Source organism: Polypterus senegalus, chromosome 14, assembly GCF_016835505.1.
Source record: "Polypterus senegalus isolate Bchr_013 chromosome 14, ASM1683550v1, whole genome shotgun sequence".
In the NCBI taxonomy this organism is placed as follows: domain Eukaryota; kingdom Metazoa; phylum Chordata; class Cladistia; order Polypteriformes; family Polypteridae; genus Polypterus; species Polypterus senegalus.
Window position 1 is genome coordinate 21,961,299 of NC_053167.1, and position 23,222 is coordinate 21,984,520.

Consider the following 23,222-nt stretch of genomic DNA (forward strand, 5'->3'; position numbering starts at 1 on the left):
TTTTATAAGGTTAATTGGCAACTCAAAATGACCCTGTACAACTGTGTGAGTGAATTGACTGAAGGTCTGATATGCCATGGTAACTTTGTTCCTGCTCTGTGCTTAATGCTGCTAGGATAGGATGTGATCTCTGTAACCATCAATTGAATTAATCATGTTTGATTATGAATTCTGTTATAAGAAATTTTAAAGTTCTTCACTTTTTGATTATCGCTTCATTGTTTTATTGGGTGGTATTAGACATATGTCAGAATATATCTTTATTCTTTCCTAGTTCAAAAATGTAGTTTTTTAAAGTACTAAATACTGTGCCCTTAACTATATACTTGGTTTACCCAACATTTATTTTCCCACAGAAATGCCGGACCTGTTAATATGAATACTATAGGATATTCGATTCAGTCAACCCAGCGTACTGATGAGCTGTCTGTTCCAGGTTTCAGCAGCCAAACAAAGTCCATCCTGAAGATTTCACTTGTTCTGCTCTTTTATATTGTAACCAACTATATAAATGGAATGCTTATTGCTGTTTTTTATAAACACCATATATTCCATAGGAACCCTCGTTACATTTTGTTTATTCACATGGTGCTGAATGATGTGTTGGAAATTACTATTGCAATTATCATGCATATTTGGACTGAGATTGTCTATATCATGCCAGTGTCATTCTGCTACTTTTTAATGGCTATTGCAGTTACCACAACCTACAACACTCCTCTGAATCTGGCCTTTATGGCCCTCGAACGTTATATTGCAGTCTGCAAACCATTGCATCACCCTAATATTTGCACTCTCAGCAGAACGTACATCATTCTGAATATAATATGGCTGATCAGTTTTCTTTCTCCAGCATCCGACCTTATAATTATCTTAAATGTAGAGCCTAAGAACTTCTTCAGTACCGAAATCATATGTGACAGTGACAGTTTTGTTCGAACTTATTCTCTGTCTGTTAAAAGGGACTACATGAGCTTTACATATTTTGCAGTTGCTTGGCTCACAATGGTTTACACATACATTCATATTGTCATTACAGCACGATCAATCAGTCGCTCTGAGAAATCTTCTGCTAGGAAGGCATACAATACAGTACTGCTACATGCTATCCAGCTCACTTTGAGTTCACTTATGTTCCTTGATCCACTTGTCAACAATCTTTGGCTGTACTATCAATATCAAGATCCAGGCGATGTACAATATTTCACATATGTATTAATAATTTTGTTTCCACGTCTTTTGAGTCCTCTCATTTATGGAATAAGGGAGGAAAACTTCAGAAAGTATCTGAAAGAATATGTGAAGGTTTGTACTTTAGTAAAACAAAGTCCCTCCAGATAACAACAAAAGAGAAAAATAGTCAAATCTGGTAAAATATATATCTAGAGTTATAACACAGCAAAATGTTGTTCCTTAAACCAAAAATATCATGACCTTTCTTAGCAATGTTTTAAATACATTCAAAAGCAGACAAATGTAACTGAAAAAAGGTCTTAATGATTAATATTCTTGATTCAAATCAATGTTTTAGATATACAGTAGTAACTGAAAATAAATATGCAAATGTAATATGGGAAAGCTTTCTCAAAAAATGAAATTTTGTCTTATTTCTACACCATTTCTGCCTAGAACAGTGAAAATGCTCTACATTTATCTTCTTCTTCTTTTCCTTTTGGCTGCTCCCGTTAGGGGTTTCCACAGCAGATTATCTTGTTCTATATCTTCCTGTCCTCTACATCTTGCTCTGTCACACCTATCACCTGCATGTTCTCTCTCACCACATCCATAAACCTTCTTTTAGGCCTTCCTCTTTTCCTCTGGCCTGGTAGCTCTATCTTTAACATCCTTTTCCCCATATACCCATCATCTCCCCTCTGCACATGTCCAAACCAATGCAATCTCACCTCTCTGACTTTGTCTCCCAACCATCCAACATGAGCCGACCCTCAAATGTACTCATTTCTAATCCTGTCCATCCTCGTCACACCCAGTGCAATTTTTAGCATCTTTATCTCTGCCACCTCTAGCTCTGTCTCCTGCTTTCTGATCAGTGCCACCGTCTCCAACCCATATAACAAAGCTGGTCTCACTACCATCCTGAAGATTTTCCCTTTCACTCTTGCTGATAACCATCTGTAACAAATTACTCCTGACATTTTTCTCCACCCATTCCACCCTGCCTGCACTCTCTTTTTCACCTCTCTTCCACAATCCCCGTTACTCTGTACCGTTGATCCTAAGTATTTAAACTCATCCACCTAAGCCAACTCTACTTCCTGCATCCTCACCATTCCACCGACCTTTCTCTCATTCACACACATGTATTCTGTCTTGTTCCTGCTGACTTTCATTCCTCTCCTCTCTATAGCATATCTCCATCTCTCCAGGGTCTCCTCAGCCTGCTCCCTACTCTCGCTGTAGTTCACAATGTCATCCGAAAACGTCATAGTCCAAGGGGACTCCTGTCTAATCTCATCTGTCAACTTGTCCATCACCATTACATTTATCTAAATAGTCATAATGTAATTTCTGAGCTTTTGCCTCTACAGGCATCCTGTAATTCAATATCTGAAAAACAGAATGCCCAATTTATGGTATACAGCCAAAAATACTGTCAGAAACTTGAAAACTAGCTTGTATTTTCCCTTCTACAGTTTTCAGATGGTTATCCATAGAAGCTTCTCCTTTCCTACTTTATCAGACAGTTTTTCAGATAACAAACATTTCCATTATCCACTTACCCACACCCCTTTACATTTCTGGCTACAGTCATTTCCTTTATAGTTCAGGTAGTTATTTAAATACAACACGAGCAAGAATGTTAATGCGGTAAATTTTGTGAATCCCTGGTTCGCTGATAGTTTTTGACTATATTTCCTCAAAGGCTTGGGTTAGTCATTGTGCTTATTCTATACTTAATGAATTTGCAGATCACTTAAAAGAGTAACCTAATTACTCAGAATTTGATCTAGAAACTGAAATCAAGCCCATGATGTAATTGTATTACTGATTTGAATACTGCACATTGTTGTATACTCTTGTTCATTGCATTACCTCATATGTACTACAGTATAACGTTTGGCAAACTACATATGTTATAATTGCAATCTTTGATTTCTCACTGGTTTCTCATTTTAAGCAACCAATGTGAAAAACAAGTCCACTGTGCTAATTAGAAATTGAAAATAAAGCCTTCACTAAACTTTATCATGTTGTACCTGTCTATGCTTAAAACATCCAAATATCCATTTACTTAACCTTCATTACCCAGTTTTAGGCTGGCATGGAGTAGGCAACACTGTGTATATCTTGAAAATAAATCTTGAAATGTTTATTTTTTCTTCAAAGAAATGGCAACTGCATTAGAATATTAAAACAATTGTGACATGAACAAGTTATTCAAGCCCAACAAACTTGTCCACCCTATTCACCAAACTTGTCCAAAATTACAACTCAAGATTTGAAAGTCCCTAATGTCCTACTCTTCACCACACTACTTCATTATTTTTTTCCATGTGTCTATGGTTCACCTTTCTATGCAAAATCTGCCCTTTACAAGCTTACAACCATTTTGGTGTTTTCTTGTTGTGGAATGTATTTTTAAGTAACAGCTGGGATACACTGTAGTAATTACAATCATAATTTTAAACACTTTGATCATTTCACTTTAATCTTTGATTACTTTATTTGTAAAGACTCAGCTCCTTCAATCTCTCTTCCAAGATCAATCTTCCTAGTCTTGTACTTAGCCAAGTTGCTCTTCTCTGGACTTTCTCTAACACTGCTACATCTTTTGTTGCAAAATGGGTACCAAAACTGTACACAGTACAACAGGTGATAATCTAATTAGTGTTTTATATAACATTAGCGTTCCCTTGAGTTTCGTCAAGCTGAAAAGGAGTGCAGTCTTTGCTGAGAGAGTTGGAACATAAAGTTGGATTTTAGACTCTTTAATTTAGTTACAATGGTCCATAGCTACTAAGAATGTAACATCAAAATCTTTTTCAATTAGGCGGATATTCACTGAATAAGAGAGTCTTTAAATAGATAGATAGATAGATAGATAGATAGATAGATAGATAGATAGATAGATAGATAGATAGATAGATACTTTATTAATTCCAAGGGGAAATTCACATAATCCAGCAGCAGTATACTGATACAAAAAACAATATTAAATTAAATAGTAATAAAAATACATGTAAAAGCAGAAAATAACTTTAAATAATGTTAGCATTTACTCCCCCAGATGGAATTGAAGAGTCGCATAGTGTGGGGGAGGAACGATCTCCTCAGTCTGTCAGTGGAGCAAAAGACAGTGACAAAAGTCTGTCACTGAAGCTACTCCTCTGCCTGGAAAAGACACTGTTCAGTGGATGCAGTGGATTCTTCATGATTAAATACTTCTTAACAATAGTGTGTCAGGTGTCTGGTCACATTTACAGGTAATCTAACTTAGACTCCATTTAAATATCCGACTATGCCACCCAGTTTTATTAAGAGACTGGGAACTCCTGAAATTTACCAATAATAGCACACAGGTTTCTTTAAATTGGGCGGTGAGTAAACACACAATGAAAGACACAACAGTAATTTCAGGAAAACCAACAGGAACTTCTATTACACCAGACAATAATAGGTACATTAAAAAGACAAATGCACATAAACAAAATCTAACAATATCAGGTGTGAAATTCCCTTTTTTAAAAAAAAGGAAAACACACAGTATAAACTCTAAAAGTCCGTTAAAAACAGGAATTGGAGGATACAACCTTTAGTGGTGCAGAGTCCAGTTTGCGCACTGTGTTACCCCAACACTTCAACTGTCCACAGATGCATTCTTTTTACCGCACACTCATTTCCCAACAGAAGTTGTGTCAAATTGTTGAATCCCTGTCAGCGTCTCTTCGTCGTTCCCTTTTTTTTCCACTCTAGGTTCCTTGTGTTGCTGTGACCTAGGCATGCCTTATTTCTCATCTGCCAGCTTTGCTTGGTCCTTACATGCGGCTTCCCTCTCTCGCTGGACCCACAACCGGCGTCTCCTTGAGGAGCTGTCTCTTCCTCCCTGGAAGTATTGCCGTCCTTGTGCCTCACGTCGTGCCAGCCACATACCCTTGTCAGCCTGCGAGCCCCTGTGCTCTGTCCGAGTGTCTTGGCAGTGTTCTCAGTGGACTGTCCCTCCTTTTGCCATCTCCTGGCCAGAGCTTAAATCTCCTTCAATCCCTGCATTTATCAGTTCTGGACAATCAGATTAAACAATAGCACATCTAAATTTCCTGGGTTTAACAAATAAAGAAAACACAAGTTAACAAAATGTATTGTTACCAACCATTAATGAGTACAGATCTGCTGTTTAGAAACCAATATTGTCAAACATGTTAATTACCAAGTCAGGTAAATACAGACATCCTCCTAGGAAGGAGCAGTTCTGTTATCATAACTTTGTACAGTAATCCCTCCTCGATTGCGGGGGTTGCGTTCCAGAACCCCCCATATGTAAAGTAGAAACCATATGTTTGCATGGTTATTTTTATATATTTTAAGCTCTTAGAAAATCTCCCACACTTTTTATAAATCTTCTCCGCACAGTTATACAGTAAACCCTCATTTATAGCGGTTGATCCGCTCCAGACAGATAAATGAATTTCCAAGAAGTAGGATTCTTTATTTATAAATCTAATATTTTCACAGTTAGAGCATTGAACACCTGTTTACGACCTTCTAAATACATTTTTTAACATTATTAGAGCCCTCTAGACATGAAATAACACCCTTTAGTTAAAAGTTTAAACTGTGCTCCATGACAAGACAGAGATGGCAGTTCTTTCTCACAATTAAAAGAATGCAAACATATCTTCCTCTTCAAAGAAGTGTGCGTCAGGAGCGGAGAATGTCAGAGAGAGAGACAGGGCTGTTGCGCTTTTAAGTATGCAAGCACCGCGTTAAAGCGGCCCAATGAAGGGATCAATGTGAAGGTAGTCTTTCAGCATTTTTTACAGGCGCGTCCGTAGCTTCTAAGCAAACAGCCACTTTGCAAACAGCCCCTCTGCTCACACCCCCTCCGTCAGGAGCAGATAATGGGGCCAATCATACGCCTCCCTGATGGTATTGCATGATGGATAAGTATCTGCCTGTATTTCTCAGAAAGAGTGAGAGACAGAGAAAAGCAAACAATGAAAAATCAATACGGCTGTTAGAGCTTTTAAGTGTGCGAAGCAGCGCGCGGGAAGCATATCGTATATCATTGAGGAGTTTTATTTAATATGTAATACGTGCTCTGATTGGGTAGGTTCTCAGCCATCCGCCAATAGCGTCCCTTGTATGAAATCAACTGGGCAGACAAACTGAGGAAGCATGTAACATAAATTGAAAGACCCATTGTCTACAGAAATCCACGAACCAGCGAAAAATCTGTGATATATATTTAGTTATGCTTAAATTTAAAATCCGCAATGGAGTGAAGCCGCAAAAGTCGAAGCGCGATATAGCGAGGGATCACTGTAATTCTTCTACTTTTGAATGCACATAAAATATTCCTTTGAAAAGTCATTAAATTTTTGGTTAACACTAGAATTACCAAAACCTACGAAAAAATAATAATATCAACCAGCCAAAAACTTCAAAGTGGTGACTCTTTTGCAAGACAGTAAATACTGATATCCTGTAGACAGCCATCACAATAATCAACCCATGAAATTTGCCTTGGGTGCCTATTGCCGGTTCATCTGCTGGGCTTTAAATGTAATATTTGCATGTTTCTTTTCCTAAGAGAGAAATGGAATGGTGACCCAGTGTGCAAAAATGTCCCCCTCTGACACAAGAATTACCAAAGCTTATGAAAACATTTGTAAATCCAGCCCACCTTAAATCCACTCGCACCTCGCTATTCAGCGTGCTTTTTATTGCAAATGTGTCGATAAGCCCAAGCAGCAAGCAGCCTGCTATACCATCTCAAACCCCGCTTTAGAAATGACAAAAACCTCTCCCAACTGAAACTTTGTTTATTAGGGAGTCCTAGAGCTGTATAGACTAAAAAAATACATTGTTATTTGGAACACATGCATTTCAGGTGTGTTTCATGTCTACAAAGAGCTACTGTCTATGTAAGTGTAGGATGACAGAAATGTTGAACACATACCTAAAAGACAATCTTTTTCCATGTTTTAGTACTAACGATAAAATTTTGACATGAAATGTATAATGCGTGAAGATTGAAGTCCAAATATCAAATAAGCACTTTCACAAAAGATACAAGTATAACAAAACAAGACTATAACTGAAGAAAAAGAAATCAGGTTAGTGCGGCTTTTTATTGCGACTTTTTTGGTAGTAAAGTGGTAAGAGCTGCTGACTCCTATTCAGAAGGTCCCAGTTTCGAGTCTTCTCCCAAAATAAACATTTTGAGTAGTGAGCTGCTCTTATTGTTACTATTATACAAAAGAAACATACATTTGATTTGGGTCTGTAACAGCCGGTGTAAATGTATGGTACTTATAAAGGTTATCATTTTTTTTTTTAATTCAGTTTTATTCTCTCAGTCGCGTTCATGTTCGCCCCGATCTGACACTGCTGTTTTCAAATAAAGACATGCCATAACAGAGGTAAAATCAGATTGGAGAAAGAGGACAGAAGCCCTCCCCGCAAGAAACGTCCACTCACATATAAGAACAACGCACCTACATCTGGCAAAAGATGTCAACGTTTCGGTGCTGGAGGAGGTCTGCCCTCATCCTGCCAATCAGTCTGCTCTACACCTGTCCTTCAAAGAAACAACACAGCTTACAGAGCTCGCCAACATATCACAGAAACTCCTGTTTGTGATTATGTTTTGTGATGGTCTTTACATAAGAAACATTTATATTTTACTTATATCAAAACCAAATCGAATGTTATTCACCTTGATTTATTTACTTATTTTTCTACAGCGTAAAGTCACAAGTAGAGTGCAGTGCTTTCTCTGTTTGATCGACAAGGGCATGCTCACAAATTATACGTGTAATGCCACAAAAAAATGCCGTGTGACATTTTACTACGCGAGCAATGGTATGAGAATGCAGTTAGACTTCTTTTTCGGCACATACACTGTCCAGATCTAGACACTATCATGGAGAATTGTCATTTAGGCAAATCCTTTATTGCCCTTTTGAACATTTTAGTGTATTTTTCTATTTTTGTTAATAAATCTTAATTTTTTGCATATTCAATGTAGCCTTTTGTTGACAAGCTAGATGCTTATGTTTATCCTCTCCATTTTAGGGCATTTTTACATATTTTTGGACTATTACTGTATTTTTTCTTAGTCAGATTCCCATTTTAGGGCTTGCTTAGGTAAAAGGCTGCAGGCAGCAGTTTCAGGGCTGGCTGACTTGGGGTGAGCCTTTTCTGAATAGGCTGATGAAGTTCCTGGCTTTTTACTCAACAGTTACATGCAGTACAGTGAAAGGTTTTGGATATAAAGGAGTACGTTGCAGCTGGTCTAGCTTACATGAGATGGGTCAATGTGGGCTTTTTGAGAAGCAGTGTTTTTAGGGTCTTTTTGCATGCAGTAGGAAAAGTGCCAGTGTTAAGCGAGGTGTCAATGACATATGTGACTACAGAAATAAGTAAGGAAGAAATACTCTCAAGTATATGTGAACAACCCTATCTTGGTGGGGTGGATTCTGGATTTTGTAACTAAAAGAATCAAAAGAATGAGTGTCAGAGTGTGAATAAAGCTTTTACTTCTCTAAATACAATAAAACAATGTGCATGTTGCCTTTCAAGTATCTCACTCTGTTTCACCGTTCTCATATTCTGTAAAATCAAGGTAAACACAGCAGTACATAGAATCTTAACCACCATGGCACTTAGTTAAAATACACCTACGTGCTTAACTTTTGCTAATCTGAGGAAATACTGATGGCATTCACAGCAAATATGGTGGCATCAGATTTGCAACCTTTTAGCTCTGATCACTGTAAGTTATTCAGTCTTAGTGCTCTGGCAGTCAAATTATTACTTGCTACTCACCGGAAGACCGAAGAGCTTACTACTGTGGACAACACATCTAAAACTGAATTCATCACAAATTGCTGGTGTCATGACTAACAAGACACCCAACAAATCCATTAAAAACTGGACTTCTTCAGCTCAAATCCTGGTTAGTTGCTGCTCCATGATGCAGTATTTATTCAATGCCACCCTCTTTTATCCTAATCATACAGTATCAGAGTACTGAAGCTCTCCTACCCTGTTTTTCTTCTGAGGACTGTTTATTACACAGTAACTACCCTCAAGCTCAGGCAGGGATACAGTGGGTTAGGCTGAAGTGGGATAAATTGTTTACAATTTGAGGCTGTGTTTATTTCAAAAAACGGCACCAGTGAATGAAATGAAATGTTTGTATTGTCTCGTATTTCTTGATAAACCACTATGCTCATCTCATAATTTAACAAAGCAAGGTGAGAACATTGGTACATACAATCTGAACAGTTTTCGTGGCACAATGTGAAAAAACAGCCAACACCTACCTCTTGTAATGTCAGGGTTAGGCTATGACATTAATACCAAGCACAGTGACATCAGATTGACATAATTAAAAATATGTATAAACACACAATATAGAAGCCTAATAGTCATTTTTCAACCAACATAACATCACCTAAGCCTTTAAATTGCTACTATACGAGATGCCCCTTCAGTCTCAGCTTTTAAATCCCGGCTGAAGACTCACTACTTCAGTTTAGTAAATCCTGACTAGAGCTGCTGATTAACTGTACAGAATGCATCTCTGTTGTTGGTCATTAGCACTAAAACATAAATAACATGATAGTTTAACTTTGTTACTAACCCTCACCTATTCTGTTTCTCTTCTCGGTACTCAAATGTGGCACTTGGTGCCACTGCCCACCTGCCAAGTTGTTTTTCCTGCCTAAGGTAAAGTCATCCCTGATGGAAGATCACAGGAATCATCAGGCAGAGAGGTCCTTCCTGGCCAAGTGCTGTCTTAGCTTAGGAATGGCCAATAGGGGAGGCAGCTTGATGGCTGAGGTCTCCAGGACTGTAAACAAATCCAAATCATATTATGTGATATCCATCAATCCATCCATCTATTATCCAACCCGCTATAACCTAACTACAGGGTCACAGGGGTCTGCTGGAGCCAATCTCAGCCAACACAGGGCGCAAGGCAGGAAACAAACCCCAGGCAAGGCACCAGCCCACCACAGTATGTGATATCATCCACTGTTAAATTTTACTCTGGACTTGTAATATTTTTATTTTACTATTTATATTATATTGAGGATTATTTGTGTTTTGTTCTGTGTATTGGAGGCCCCGGGGAAGACCCAGGACACGCTGGAGGGACTATGTCTCCTGGCTGGCCTGGGAACGCCTTGGAATTCTCCCGGAAGAGCTGGAAGAAGTGGCCAGGGAGAGGGAAGCCTGGGCTTCTCTGCTTAAGCTGCTACCCCCGCGACCCGACCTCTGATAAGCGGAAGAGGATGGATGGATGGATGGTATTGTATTGTATTTACTCTCTTCTTTTTGACACCCACTGCCTGCTCAACCAACCTTTGAACTGCCTTTCCCATGGTTTCTTCTATTTTGTCCCTACTAGGGTGTTTTTTTTGGGGGAATTTTTCTTGTCTTCTTAGAGAGTCAAGGCTGGGGGTCTATCAAAATGCAGGGCCTGTTAAAGCCCATTGTGGCACTTCTTGTGTAATTTTGAGCTATACAAAAATAAATTGTATTGCATTTTATTGTACTGTAATTTATTCGTTCATTTTCCCATTCTGTTCATTCCACTGCAGAATTGTCAACACTTTTAATTCTTCTGCCCTTAGAATTACTGATATATGTTAATGAAAATCATTGTTTTCGTTCCAAAATAGCATTTTATATTATCAATAAATAAAGTTACATTGAAGGTTTATATCATTTAGTTAAAGAAAAAGTGTCTTAACCACATAACAGTTAGAACTGCTTTACTTGGTATACAGTAGAACTGGTGGGAGCTACCACCTCAAACCCTCATGCTCTGATTAATCTCTGAAATATTTCTATTTTTACTCCACGTTTATGAGATTTGATTTGAAAATACTATAGCAATAATGAAGAAGTATTTCATTTTAGGAAACAGTACTTTTTACAATTACTAGAATACAGATGAGTAGATATTGGATATGTCAAGTTTTATATAGTTTATACAGTTTCAAGAATATTATTATATATTATTTTGTGTGTTGCTTTCTGTTTCTGTTATGTTCATTAAAAATGCTTGCATCTTTGAACTTTCTGAATTTGTGTATTCAGGTCAAGGGTAGCCAAATCAAGTCTTGCCCGTATTAATGGGGAACAGTCATGTTTTTCTGTCATTTAATAATGAAAAGCATGCTTTATTTTAGAAGCTTTGATAAAAATGAGGCATCAAACAATGCACCCATTTTTTACTAATTGCCAGGAAAGAGGTTATGGGTCTAGCATTGTGTTAGGGGAAAAAGTCAAGTATGTCCATAGCCAGACTGCCTCTAAGAACAGAATTGATTATTATCTTAGTTTCTCCCCAGGGGTCTCATGCATAATGGTGTGTGTAGAATTCACACTAAAACATGGTGTACGGACAAAAGCGTAAATGTGCAGATGCACAAAACAATGCAGATGCAGAAATCTGTGTGTATGCAAACTTCCACGTTCTTCTGCTCCATAAATCCCAGTTAGCATGAAAAGTAACTCACGTGCACGCGCCTGCTGCCACTCCCCAACTCCTACCAAAATTATGCCTCTTTGAATATGCAAATCAATATAAATAGTCCTTATGCTCAGCATTCTGTGAAAAGGCAATGGCAAAAGCACAGGGGAAAAATAGAAAAATTTCAGCAAATACCAAGTGGAGGCAAGGAAAAATGTACTATTTGTTGGTTTAAATAGCGGTATAAAGAACAAAGGAAGATGATGGAGTGATACAGAGTGGCAGAGAGACTTTAAAAGTTCAATTTCAGAAAGTGGCAAAGTGCCCAAAATAAAAAAGAAGTGGTCTAGACATCAAAGTCGCAGTGAAAAGGCATCGTAGCCCACCGTTTGAGTGTCATATGAAAGCTTATTAGGGTACAGACAAAAGAAAAAAAAATTTGACACAGTAGGAAAAAAGCTTGAAATGCCAACTTTAATCTTGAAATTTCCACTTTAATCAGGTAGTTTATTTTGTCATTAAAGTAGAACATCATAAACTTTATCTTAAAATTGTTTATTTTACAAGTTTCTCAAATACCATCATAACTAAAGTAGCACGTTAAATGCTTTGTTTTGTATATGTGCTCTATGTGTTTGAATCACTACGTGTTTCTTAAACAGGCTTTCTCTTCCTCCGACAGGACACAGAATCCATTACATTCATGATATTACAGCTCTCTGAATAATTTAAATACTGTGATGTATATTTGATATCATTTTCATGATGATATGAATTAAAGCATGTTATTAAACATGGGAACATTGTGGCACAATGATAGTGATGAGCTGGAACCCCTTCCAGAGATTGTTCCTGCCTTCCGCAAGATGCTTGCTGCGCCGTGCACAACCTTCAATGAAATAATTTATTGTAGCAGTACTGTCTCTTTCAAACGTACTAACCCCCAATTCCTGTCCTTCGTTTTCTTTCTCCAAGTACCCAATCACCACACAATCAGCTCTGTAATAGACGTTAAGCCATCTGTAAGCTTAGAGCGCCGATTCTTCAAAACGTTTAAGGAACATTGAAATATCTTCGTAGTACATGTTCAATTATTCTATCCTTCACGCCAGTACCAGTGAAGAATATAGATTATTTAAATAAAGTTAAAGTTTCATCTGTATAATATAATAAACATATTTTGCTGCATTTCATTTTAAAAATGATATCGTCATCATATGTAAATACGCGCTTTATAAAGTGGCGCAGGTTGTGTAATATTATAACTGTAGTGCAAGTTTACAGTGAGGTAATTGTACTTATAAGTACAAACAGTTCTACAAGGAGCACTTGATTGAGTGCGTTTAAAGTTCTTGGGATGAAACAATTTCTGAACCGCGAGGTCCGTACAGGAAAGTCTTTGAAACGTTTGGCCGTAGCTGAGACAGCGTGTTCTTGAAGCTGTATACCGATAATTTTCTTCCCGATCAGCTGCTGCTGTGATTCACACTCAGGTACAGTGATATAAATACTCCGAGTGGTGCAGTGAGAGTAATATGAAAAAAGATGATCCGCTGTGGCAACTCCTAACAGGAGCAGCTGAAAGAAGAAGAAGGTGCAGTGAGAGTAACAACGCTAAAGCAGTTATGGTATTTGGAATACTTTGGCTATTCCCTGGACCATTATATTGCTATAAGTTAATTACAGTAAGATGCATTACACTAATAAACAATATGCAGTTAGTTTCAGTGTATTTATAAAGCTGCGTCAGGAATGTGGATCTACAAAATAAAGGGTAACCACACAGGAACAGTAGCATTGCTTTGACGCTGGGTGCCAGCATTCTGCAAAACCGAGCGGAGAAATTGCGTACAACAAGGTATGAGGTACCGTGGAAAAGTGCATGGCTTTACGCCAAATGTAGTTTATACATTGCGATTTGAACGTGGAAAAGTTCTTACGCAACATTTCTGTGCGTACGCACCGTTTATACATGAGGCCCCAGGTTTGAATTCCCAGAGCTTACACCATCTATCAAATAGATGTTTCTTGATTTCTTGTTCACGTTGCTGATGCTCTACAGCGATAGCTCATAAGATCCTCATTGTTGGGGACTGAGTGGCTGGACCAGGTCAAGGGATCACCTATGTAACACCTAGCTGCAGCAGATAGAGGGTTATTGAGTTATATCTGAAGGGTGGGACTGGACCGTGTTTCTTCCTCGGGGCTTGCCAACTGGGATTCCGAGCTGTTTCATCGTGTAGTGGGTGCGGCAAGTAACTGTACCAGTGCATGCTCCCCAATTTGACTTGACTTGTTGGCTTAGCTCTCTTGGGAGAGGGTTGAAAAACAGAATACAATAACACTGTCCGTCTAGAGAGGCGCTGCTATTTCTCTAAGATTATAAATAACAATGCTAGTAATCCCTTATTTTCTACAATTGATCGCCTACTAAACCCAGGTAACTCAAAGGAATGCCTCCTAAGTACTTCCAGTAAAACCTGTGAGGCTATCACTGTATTTTTCAATCAAAAAATTAATGATATTAGAATCCCTCCAACACTAAGGATCCTCCTAAATCCCAGCATTCTGTTATAAACAAATTCAACTCTTTCACTAGGATAGATTTACCCGATTTACAAAAAAATATCTCAAACCCTCCACCTGTGTCCTTGATCCAATACCAACAAATTATTTCAAAGAAGTATCGGGCGTGCTAATTGATAATGTTCTTGACATAGTAAATTCTTAAGACAGCTGTAGTTAAACTCCTACTTAAGAAACATAATCTTGACCCCTCGGCTCTTGGAAAATTTTAGACCCATCTCTTAACTGCCTTTCTTAAGTAAAGTTCTGGAGAAGGCAGCCATTATCCAGTTAAATGACCAACTAAATAAACATGCTATTCTTGATAAATTTCAATCGGGTTTTAGAACAAATCACAGCACAGAAATTGCACTCGTTAAAGTAGTAAATGATTTGCGAATGAATGCAGACAGAGGCCTTTTATCTGTTCTCATCCTCTTAGATCTAAGTGCTGCATTTGACACCATTGATCATAATATTCTTAGAAATTGCCTTAGTCAATGGGTGGGCCTCTCTGGCAGTGTCTTAAATTGGTTTAAATCCTACCTGACAGGGAGAAAATTCTTTGTTAGTAGTGGTAATTACAACTCAAAGTCATATGATATCCAATATGGTGTTCCACAAGGCTCTATCCTGGGTCCGCTGCTCTTCTCAATCTACATGCTCCCGTTAGGTCAGATTATCTCAGGGCACAACGTGAGCTACCACAGCTATGCTCATGACACACACCTGTACTTATCAATAGCACCTGATGACCCCGATTCTCTTGATTCACTAAAACAATGTCTGACTTGTATCTCAGAATGGATGAATAGTAACTTTCTCAAGTTAAATAAAGAGAAAACTGAAATCTTAGTAATTGGCAATAATGGATACAATGAGGCTATTAGAAATAAACTGGATACATTAGGATTAAAAGTCAAGACGGAGGTAAAAAGCTTAGGGGTAATTGTTGACTGTAATCTGAATTTTAAATCGCATATTAATCAGATCACTAGGACAGCATTTTTTCACTTAAGAAACATAGCTAAAGTTAGACCTCTTATATCATTGAAAGATGCTGAGAAATTAGTTCACTCATTTGTTTTCAGTCGACTAGATTACTGAAACGCACTCCTCTCAGGACTACCCAAAAAAGACATAAATCGTTTGCAACTAGTGCAGAATGCAGCTGCTAGAATCCTAACTAGGAAAAGAAAATCTGAACACATTTCTCCAGTTTTAATGTCACTACACTGGTTACCTGTGTCATTCAGGATTGACTTTAAAATTCTGGTTTATAAAGCCTTAAATAATCTCGCCCCAACTTATATATCGGAATGTCTGACACCTTATATTCCAAATCATAACCTTAGATCCTCAAATGAGTGTCTCCTTAGAATTCCAAGAACAAAGCTTAAAAGAAGTGGTGAGGTGGCCTTCTGCTACTATGCACCTAAAATCTGGAATAGCCTGCCAATAGGAATTCGCCAGGCTAGTACAGTAGAGCACTTTAAAACACTGCTGAAAACATATTACTTTAACATGGCCTTTTTATAACTTCAATTTAACTTAATCCTGATACTCTGTATGTTCAATTCATCATAATAACTATTCATGGTGGCTCTAAAATCCCTACTGACCCCTACTCTCTCTTTTGTTTCTTTTTCCGGTTTCTTTGTGGTGGTGGCCTGCGCCACCTCCACCTACTCAAAGCATCATGATGCTCCAACAATGATGGATGGATTAAAAGGCAGAAGTCTACGTGACCATCATTATCAAGTCCTACTGTGAGAACCCTAAATCCAAAGAGGACTGTTTCATTTATGTTAAGTAGAATGCCCAGAGAGGACTGGGCAGTCTAATGGTGTGGAATCCCTACAGATTTTATTTTTTTCTCCAGCCGTCTGGAGTTTTTTTTTTGTTTTTTCTGTCCACCCTGGCCATTGGACCTTACTCTTATTCTATGTCAATTAATGTTGACTTATTTTATTTTCTTATTGTGTCTTTTATTTTTCTATTCTTTATTATGTAAAGCACTTTGAGCTGCTGTTTGTATAAAAATGTGCTATATAAATAAATGTTGTTGTTGTTGTTTTTGATTAGAGCTTACGTAATTTTGTGAAGTTTGACATGCTTGTATGGAATGTTACTTGCTTTTAATTAATAAAAAAATGCATTAAAAAAAAGATATCTCAAATACATGCATACAAGGTGCATTTAAAAAGACACTAAATTATTTCAAGTTATCTCAAAAGCATTTTCAGATATCTACAATACAATTTAAGTTATCTGAAATACATCTCTAAACTTCCTGTCCATTTTCTTGATATTTAAAATACATTTTAAAATATCGCATAATAAACAAGGGGCGGCACGGTGGCGCAGTGGTAGCGCTGCTGCCTCACAGTAAGGAGACCTGGGTTCGCTTCCCGGGTCCTCCCTGCGTGGAATTTGCATGTTCTCCCCGTGTCTGCGTGGGTTTCTTCCGGGCGCTCCGGTTTCCTCCCACAATCCAAAGACATGCAGGTTAGGTGGATTGGCAATTCTAAATTGGCCCTGGTGTGTGGGTGTGTTTGTGTGTGTCCTGCGGTGGGTTGGCACCCTGCCCAGGATTGTTTCCTGCCTTGTGCCCTGTGTTGGCTGGGATTGGCTCCAGCAGACCCCTGTGACCCTATTCGGATTCAGCGGGTTAGATAATGGATGGATAATAAACAAGAAGACCTATTAAAAAATATGCTGTTTTACAGGAAGTGATTTGAGATATCTTAAAATCCATTTAAGATATCTCAAAATGAATGAAAGGTCATTTTAAGAAATGTGAAAATTCATTTGAGATACTTTGAAATGCACACGCGGTTATTGTTAGATATCTGAAAACGTATTTGATATATCTTGAAATGCATTTGATATAAATGTATCTAAAAATGTAGTGAAGATAAATTTAAATTGCATTTTAAGTTATCAAAAATTCATTTTGAGCTATCTCTAAATGTTAATTTGGCTTGCCATATTAGTGAGAAATGGGACCTTCTTTGTAAAGTAGCAATGATCGTAGGCATCAAGGTAAGCCAAATCTTATATGCCATTTTGAATAAGTTTAGACAGCAAGGGCAATCAGTGGTGAGGACACAAATAGAAGAAGAACTATGTGGCTATTAGTAGCATGTGCCACGTGATTCTACCCCAATACAGCATCTTTAATCAAAGTGATCATCGTCTAGTTCTTAGGGATGCTTTTACGGGTTTGGATGATATTAATAAAATGTGTTACAGGACATTAACACAACATACTTTACATTAAACCCATAGTGTTTAATGATGTGTTGGATATTTTCACAGCACTGATCTTGAACATTTGAGATGAGACTCTTCATTGAATGCCAATGTGTTAATTTGCTATTTTCTTAGGGCTTTATAATTGGGTGTCTTCTGCATATGAGTGAAAATTAATGTTAAATTTAAATAATAATGATTATACAGTGCATTTTATTTATATAGTGACTTTCCTATGCTCAAGGTACTTTCTAGTAATAGTTCTCAATGGAAACATGTAAAGTAAAAACAGTACTGAGCCCTAAGTATAACGATGAAGTACTGTCAGCACATTTCTGTATGAACTGGAATTGATTTGATAAATAAAAGCTAAATCAGGCAAAGACAGAGTCCATGAGCCCAATGTCATTTTCCAGCCTGTGTAGTAACACAGAATAGTCAATGGTGTCAAACCCTGAACTTAAATCTAATAACATAATTACACTTGAATTTCCTTCATCAGAGGATATTAGAATGTCATTTACATCCCGTGTTAATGCTGTTTTGGTACCATAACAGGTGTAGAAGCCAGGTTGGAATTTCTCAAATAAATTGTGAAGTTTAAGGTGAGACTGAAGCAGATTGGCAGCTACATTTTCATGTATTTTAGAAAGAAGGGTAAATTTGAAATGGGTCTATATTTATTAAGAGATATGAGCTATGAGGAGAGAATGGCAGAGTTGAACTTTTTCAGATGAAGCAAACAAAGATTAAGACATGAAATGATAAAAGTGTTTAAAATAATAAAATGAATCAGTATAGTGGATCCCCGCTCTAACTTTAAAATACATTCTGCAACAAAAACACATGGTTGTAAACTTGCTAAGGTCTGATATTTTGCACAGAAAGTTTATCTTCACATAAAGAACCATGAATACGTGGAATAAATTTCAAGTAGTGTGTTGAACGGAAGGATTATAGAGACCTTCAAATCTCAACTTGTTATTAAGCTTGAATGGGTTGTTCTCGTAACAATTGTTCTAATGTTCTCATGCATGTGCTGTTTTATTTAAAGAAAAAATAAAAAATCACAATAATATTTTCAAGATATGGTTAAGACACTTGTGATGTGAAATATTGCATACAAGTTGATACATATTTTGTATGTCTTTATTTGTAACTTAGGAAAAGCTATTTAATATTAGTGTTACATTAGTGAGAAGCATTCATGTTTACCCCTTCTTTTAGGAATGGGTCTCTTTGAATTTTACTAAAGAATTTAGAGGAAGTGCCTCAAACCAGTTTGGCAAGTGTTTCTCTGTTAAAGTCTCTCTCTCAACCACCGCAGGAAAGCCAGGCTGTCTAACTGCCAAGCTTTACATTAACATATGGTTTTGGAGGCAAGTGTGAAGATGTTCTATCCCCCCATTGGTTAGAAGTATGGCTGTTTGGAATTGGATTGTATCAATAGCTTTTAAGTACTATGATGCCCTTTTGGCTCTACGGGTTGGACAGAAAACCTATAAATTTGCTTGCTCTACCTCACTCTCTCTCTTACCAAACTGATGCATGAATTGAAAAGGACAACACAATGAAGAGCACAGCTCGGCAGCCATATTGAAACAGGTATGCGGCCTGTTCTGAAAAAAGCTGACCGCAAATGATGCCTTAACTAGAAACATTTTAAGTAACTAACAAGTCTGTGTGCCGCTCAAAACTACACATTGCTGTTTATCAGGTTGTATGGTTGCCAAATTTCAAATGTGCTTTGCATATTGTTATTATTTATGAATATCACCAATAATACATTGTTTAAATTGAAACTTAAATTCTGCTTGTATTTTACTACACCTAATTGCTTGAGGTTATAGATGTAGAAGGGAAGGTTGGGAGAAATTATATGGTACAGTACCTTATAAACAGTGGTAAGTCTGGGAGATCTGAAGCATTCTGACAAAGGCTACATATTAATAATAAAAAAGGGGAAAGTAAAGTAAAATATTACTCTGCCAAGACAAAACAGACACTGTCTCATTCATTGTTAGTTCTAGCACTGTATACAATGTTGCACACTTCATTCAAGCCTAAAACTGGATAAAAAAGATCCGGTAAATGGATAGATGGATGTTTTAAGCATATACAAGTACAAAATGACAAAGTTTATTAAACTTTTATTTTTAATTACTAAAAAGTACATTAGACTTGATTTTCACTTATGTTTTTTACAAAGACCAGCCAACATGAATACAAAATTTTGCAGTCAGACAACTTTTAGTTTGTCCTATTTCATACTACAGTACAAAGAAGGCAATGGAACGTGCAAGAGTATACAACAATATACAGTATTGAAATGAGAAGCAGTACAATCAGATCTAGGGCTTGACTTCTTAGTTTCTAATTCAAAATCTCAGTCATTGCATCAATCTTCTCAGTGACGTGCCTAGTCATTAAATGCAGAAGAAGCAGAAGGACTTACACAAATCAGGTCGGCAATAAATTGTAGTAAAAGGTAAAAGGGGCTGTGCAAATGGATACTGCAAAGGTTGGATATCTGAAAGAGAGTCTGATAATGGAGGAGAAGAAACATCAAGTTTATAGAATCCATCAACATTTGAAATATGGTAGGAGAAAAAAATACAACCTAATTAATATTTGTGGTCCTAAAACAAAAGTGAAAAATCTATATGATTTTCAATGTGCTTGGCAGAAGTAGTAAAGAAATAAGGCAAAAAATTGATTTTTTTTTCAAAGATTTTCCATATTAGTTTTGCATATTTATATTCTGTTATTGCTGTATATTTGACATATGAATTTGAATCATGAACAATAATCTTAAAGAAGTATTTTCAGTTACAGTAATCCCTCCTCGATCGCGGGGGGTTCTGGAACGCAAGATGAAAATCCGCAAAGTAGAAACCATATGTTTGTATGGTTATTTTTAGATATTTTAAGCCCTTATAAACTCTCCCACACTGTTAACATTATTAGAGCCCCCTAGACATGAAATAACACCCATTAGTCAAAAGTTTAAACTGTGCTCCATGACAAGACAGAGCTGACATTTCTTTCTCACAATTAAAAGAATGCAAACATGCCTTCCTCTTCAAAGAAGTAAACATCAGGGGCAGAGAATGTCAGAGAGCGCGAGAGTAAAGCAAACAATCAAAAAATCAATACGTGCTTTTGTGCTTTTAAGTATGCCGAAGCACCGCGATAAAGCGGCATTTTGTAGAGGAGCGTCCGTATCCTCTAGGCAGACAGCCTCTGTGCAAACAGCCCCTCTGCTCACACCCCTTCCGTCAGGCAGAGAGAGTGAGAGAGACAGAAAAAGCAAACAATCAAGCACCGCGCGGGAAGCATATTGTATATCATTGAGGAGTTTTATTTAATATGTAATACATGCTCTGATTGGGTAGCTTCTAAGCCATCCGCCAATAGCGTTCCTTGTATGAAATCAACTGGGCAAACAAACTGTTGAAGCATGTACCATAAATTAACAGACCCATTGTCCACAGAAATCCACGAACCAGCGAAAAATCTGTGATATATATTTAGATATGCCTACATTTAAAATCCGCGATAGAGTGATGCCGCGAAAGTCGAAGCGCGATATAGCGAGGGATCACTGTAATTCTTCTACTTTTGAATGCACATAAAATATTCCTTTGAAAAGTCATTAAATTTTTGGTTAACACTAGAATTACCAAAACCTACGAAAAAATGTGTAAATCCGACCCACCTTAAATCCCTTCACATCTTTCCGTCAGCGTCTTTTGTCTTGTAAATGTGCAGATCAAGATAAGCAGCAAGTAGCCTACTGTTCCATCTCCCCACCGCCACAGAGCATGCACAAAGTTCTCCCAGCTCATGCCTTGATTATCTGGGAGTGAAGTGCTGGAGTTTTAGAGTGGAAATAATAGATTGTTATTGGAACACATGCATTTCATATGTGTTCCGTATCTACAATAATCTGTTTAAACACATTGTTAAAACAGAAACGTTTTTAATATTTTAGTAATAAATGACAAAATGTAGGCATAAACTATGTAATAAGTGATGCCTGAAGTCCAAAGCTCAAATAAACACTTTCACAAAAGGTTCAAGGATGACTCAACAGTTTCAGTGGCACAGTAGTAAGAATTGCTGATATGTAATCAAGAATCCCCCGGTTCGACCCTGACTGCCTCGTATATTTACTGTTTTGAGTAGTGTGCTGCTCTTACTGTTATTATGCAATAAACACATACATTTGATTTGTGTCTGTACATTTATAGTACTTGTAAAAGTTTTTTTCACTTTTATTCTCTCAGTCACAATCACAATACATACTACCCCCTCCCCAGGGATTTGACACTGTTAGTATTTATTTGAAACTAGGAATAACTGTAGATATGAGTGATGTTTTGAGACAATGGAACTGGACATTCTCAGATCTGGATGGATAAAAGCTGACACACAAACGCTGGTGAATCTGCCTTCTTCGAATCTCACTGCCACTTGATTTTTTTTAATTCAGTTTTATTGAGTGTTCCTGATCACGCTGAATTAGTATGAACCTTATGGTTCATGATGTCAAAGCCGCACTGACAAAAAGCAGAGATATGATATTTGGAATAACTCATTTTATGACCTGTATAGTACATTTCGGGAAACATTGTGGCACGGATGTAACATTATTCATATTCATTTGCATACCATCTTGCGGTTGTAATCATGAACAGCATGTTTTTGTTTTTTTTTTTCCATCTTGCCAGTCTCCTCTTTTTGTGCATTGTGGTGCTTCTTTGGTACTCCAGGACATGCAGAGGAAAGAATAGAACAGAGAGGTCAGTTTCTCACTATATGCAATCATCAAATTCAAATGTTAACAGTTCCCACACACCCAAGAACTGTCCTTCCTACATTTATGACATGAGTACCTGTTGCAATGTACACACTTCTCTCTATGCTGTGGTTCCTATTACACACCTGTGTGCTCCTGCTCACATTGAATAAGTTCATGCCTTTTGGTCTATAATGTCAACGCAGCTACGGAGAAAAAAGAAAGAGACAATATATGTGACATTTTGAAGAAGTCATTTTATGACCTGAATAGTACCAATCAGAAAACATCATTGCAATAATGCAATGTTATTTGAAAATGAACAGCATCAGATCGGGTGTGAATTTATGCTGGCAGTTTTAGTAAGAATTTGATCGGGGGGTTTGGGTCCAGCATGATTGTGATTGAGAGAATAAAACTGAAAAAAAGCTAACTTTTACAAGTACCATAAATTTACACCCAATGTTACATATATTTGTCTCTTTCTTTTTTTCTCTGTGCTGCGTTGACATCATGCACCAGAAGGTGTGAGCTTATTCAGTGCGAGCAGGAGCACACAGGGGGCCAGTTGCTGTGAGCTATAACAATCTTGACCTGGTGGCGATGAACGCACATGTACTATGCAAGGCATGTACGGGGTCCACTGAGAAAAGAAGAGTGTTCATTGCTTACCTTGCAGAGGAACTTCGTTGTCGCTTCTTACTAGAAAAGGCGATGGAAAAAGAAAAGGAGGATGCAACATCAACAAGCTTCTGTTCCAAGACAGCGGCTTTCACCAGGAAAGCAAACTGAGTCAGTGTCAGGAACCCTTTCAATGTAATAGGAACAACAGCATAAAGAGATGTGTGTACATTGCAACAGGTACACATGTCATAAATGTAGGAAGGATGGTCCTTGGGTGTGTGGGACCTGTAAACTTTTCAATTGATG

At 37.5% G+C, this 23,222-nt stretch overlaps 1 protein-coding gene across 1 annotated transcript; it reads left to right on the top strand.

The window, feature by feature from the left end:
- The first annotated feature begins 375 nt into the window (after nucleotides 1-375).
- LOC120515194 (odorant receptor 131-2-like) lies at nucleotides 376-1,341 on the top strand. Its single transcript, XM_039735945.1, has one exon. It carries the CDS (start codon nucleotides 376-378, stop codon nucleotides 1,339-1,341), a length of 966 nt encoding a protein of 321 aa, XP_039591879.1.
- Nucleotides 1,342-23,222: the final 21,881 nt, after the last annotated feature.

Excerpts from the sequence above, each read along its gene's own strand:
- LOC120515194 (XM_039735945.1), top strand. The coding sequence starts at position 376 with ATGAATACTATAGGATATTCGATTCAGTCAACCCAGCGTACTGATGAG.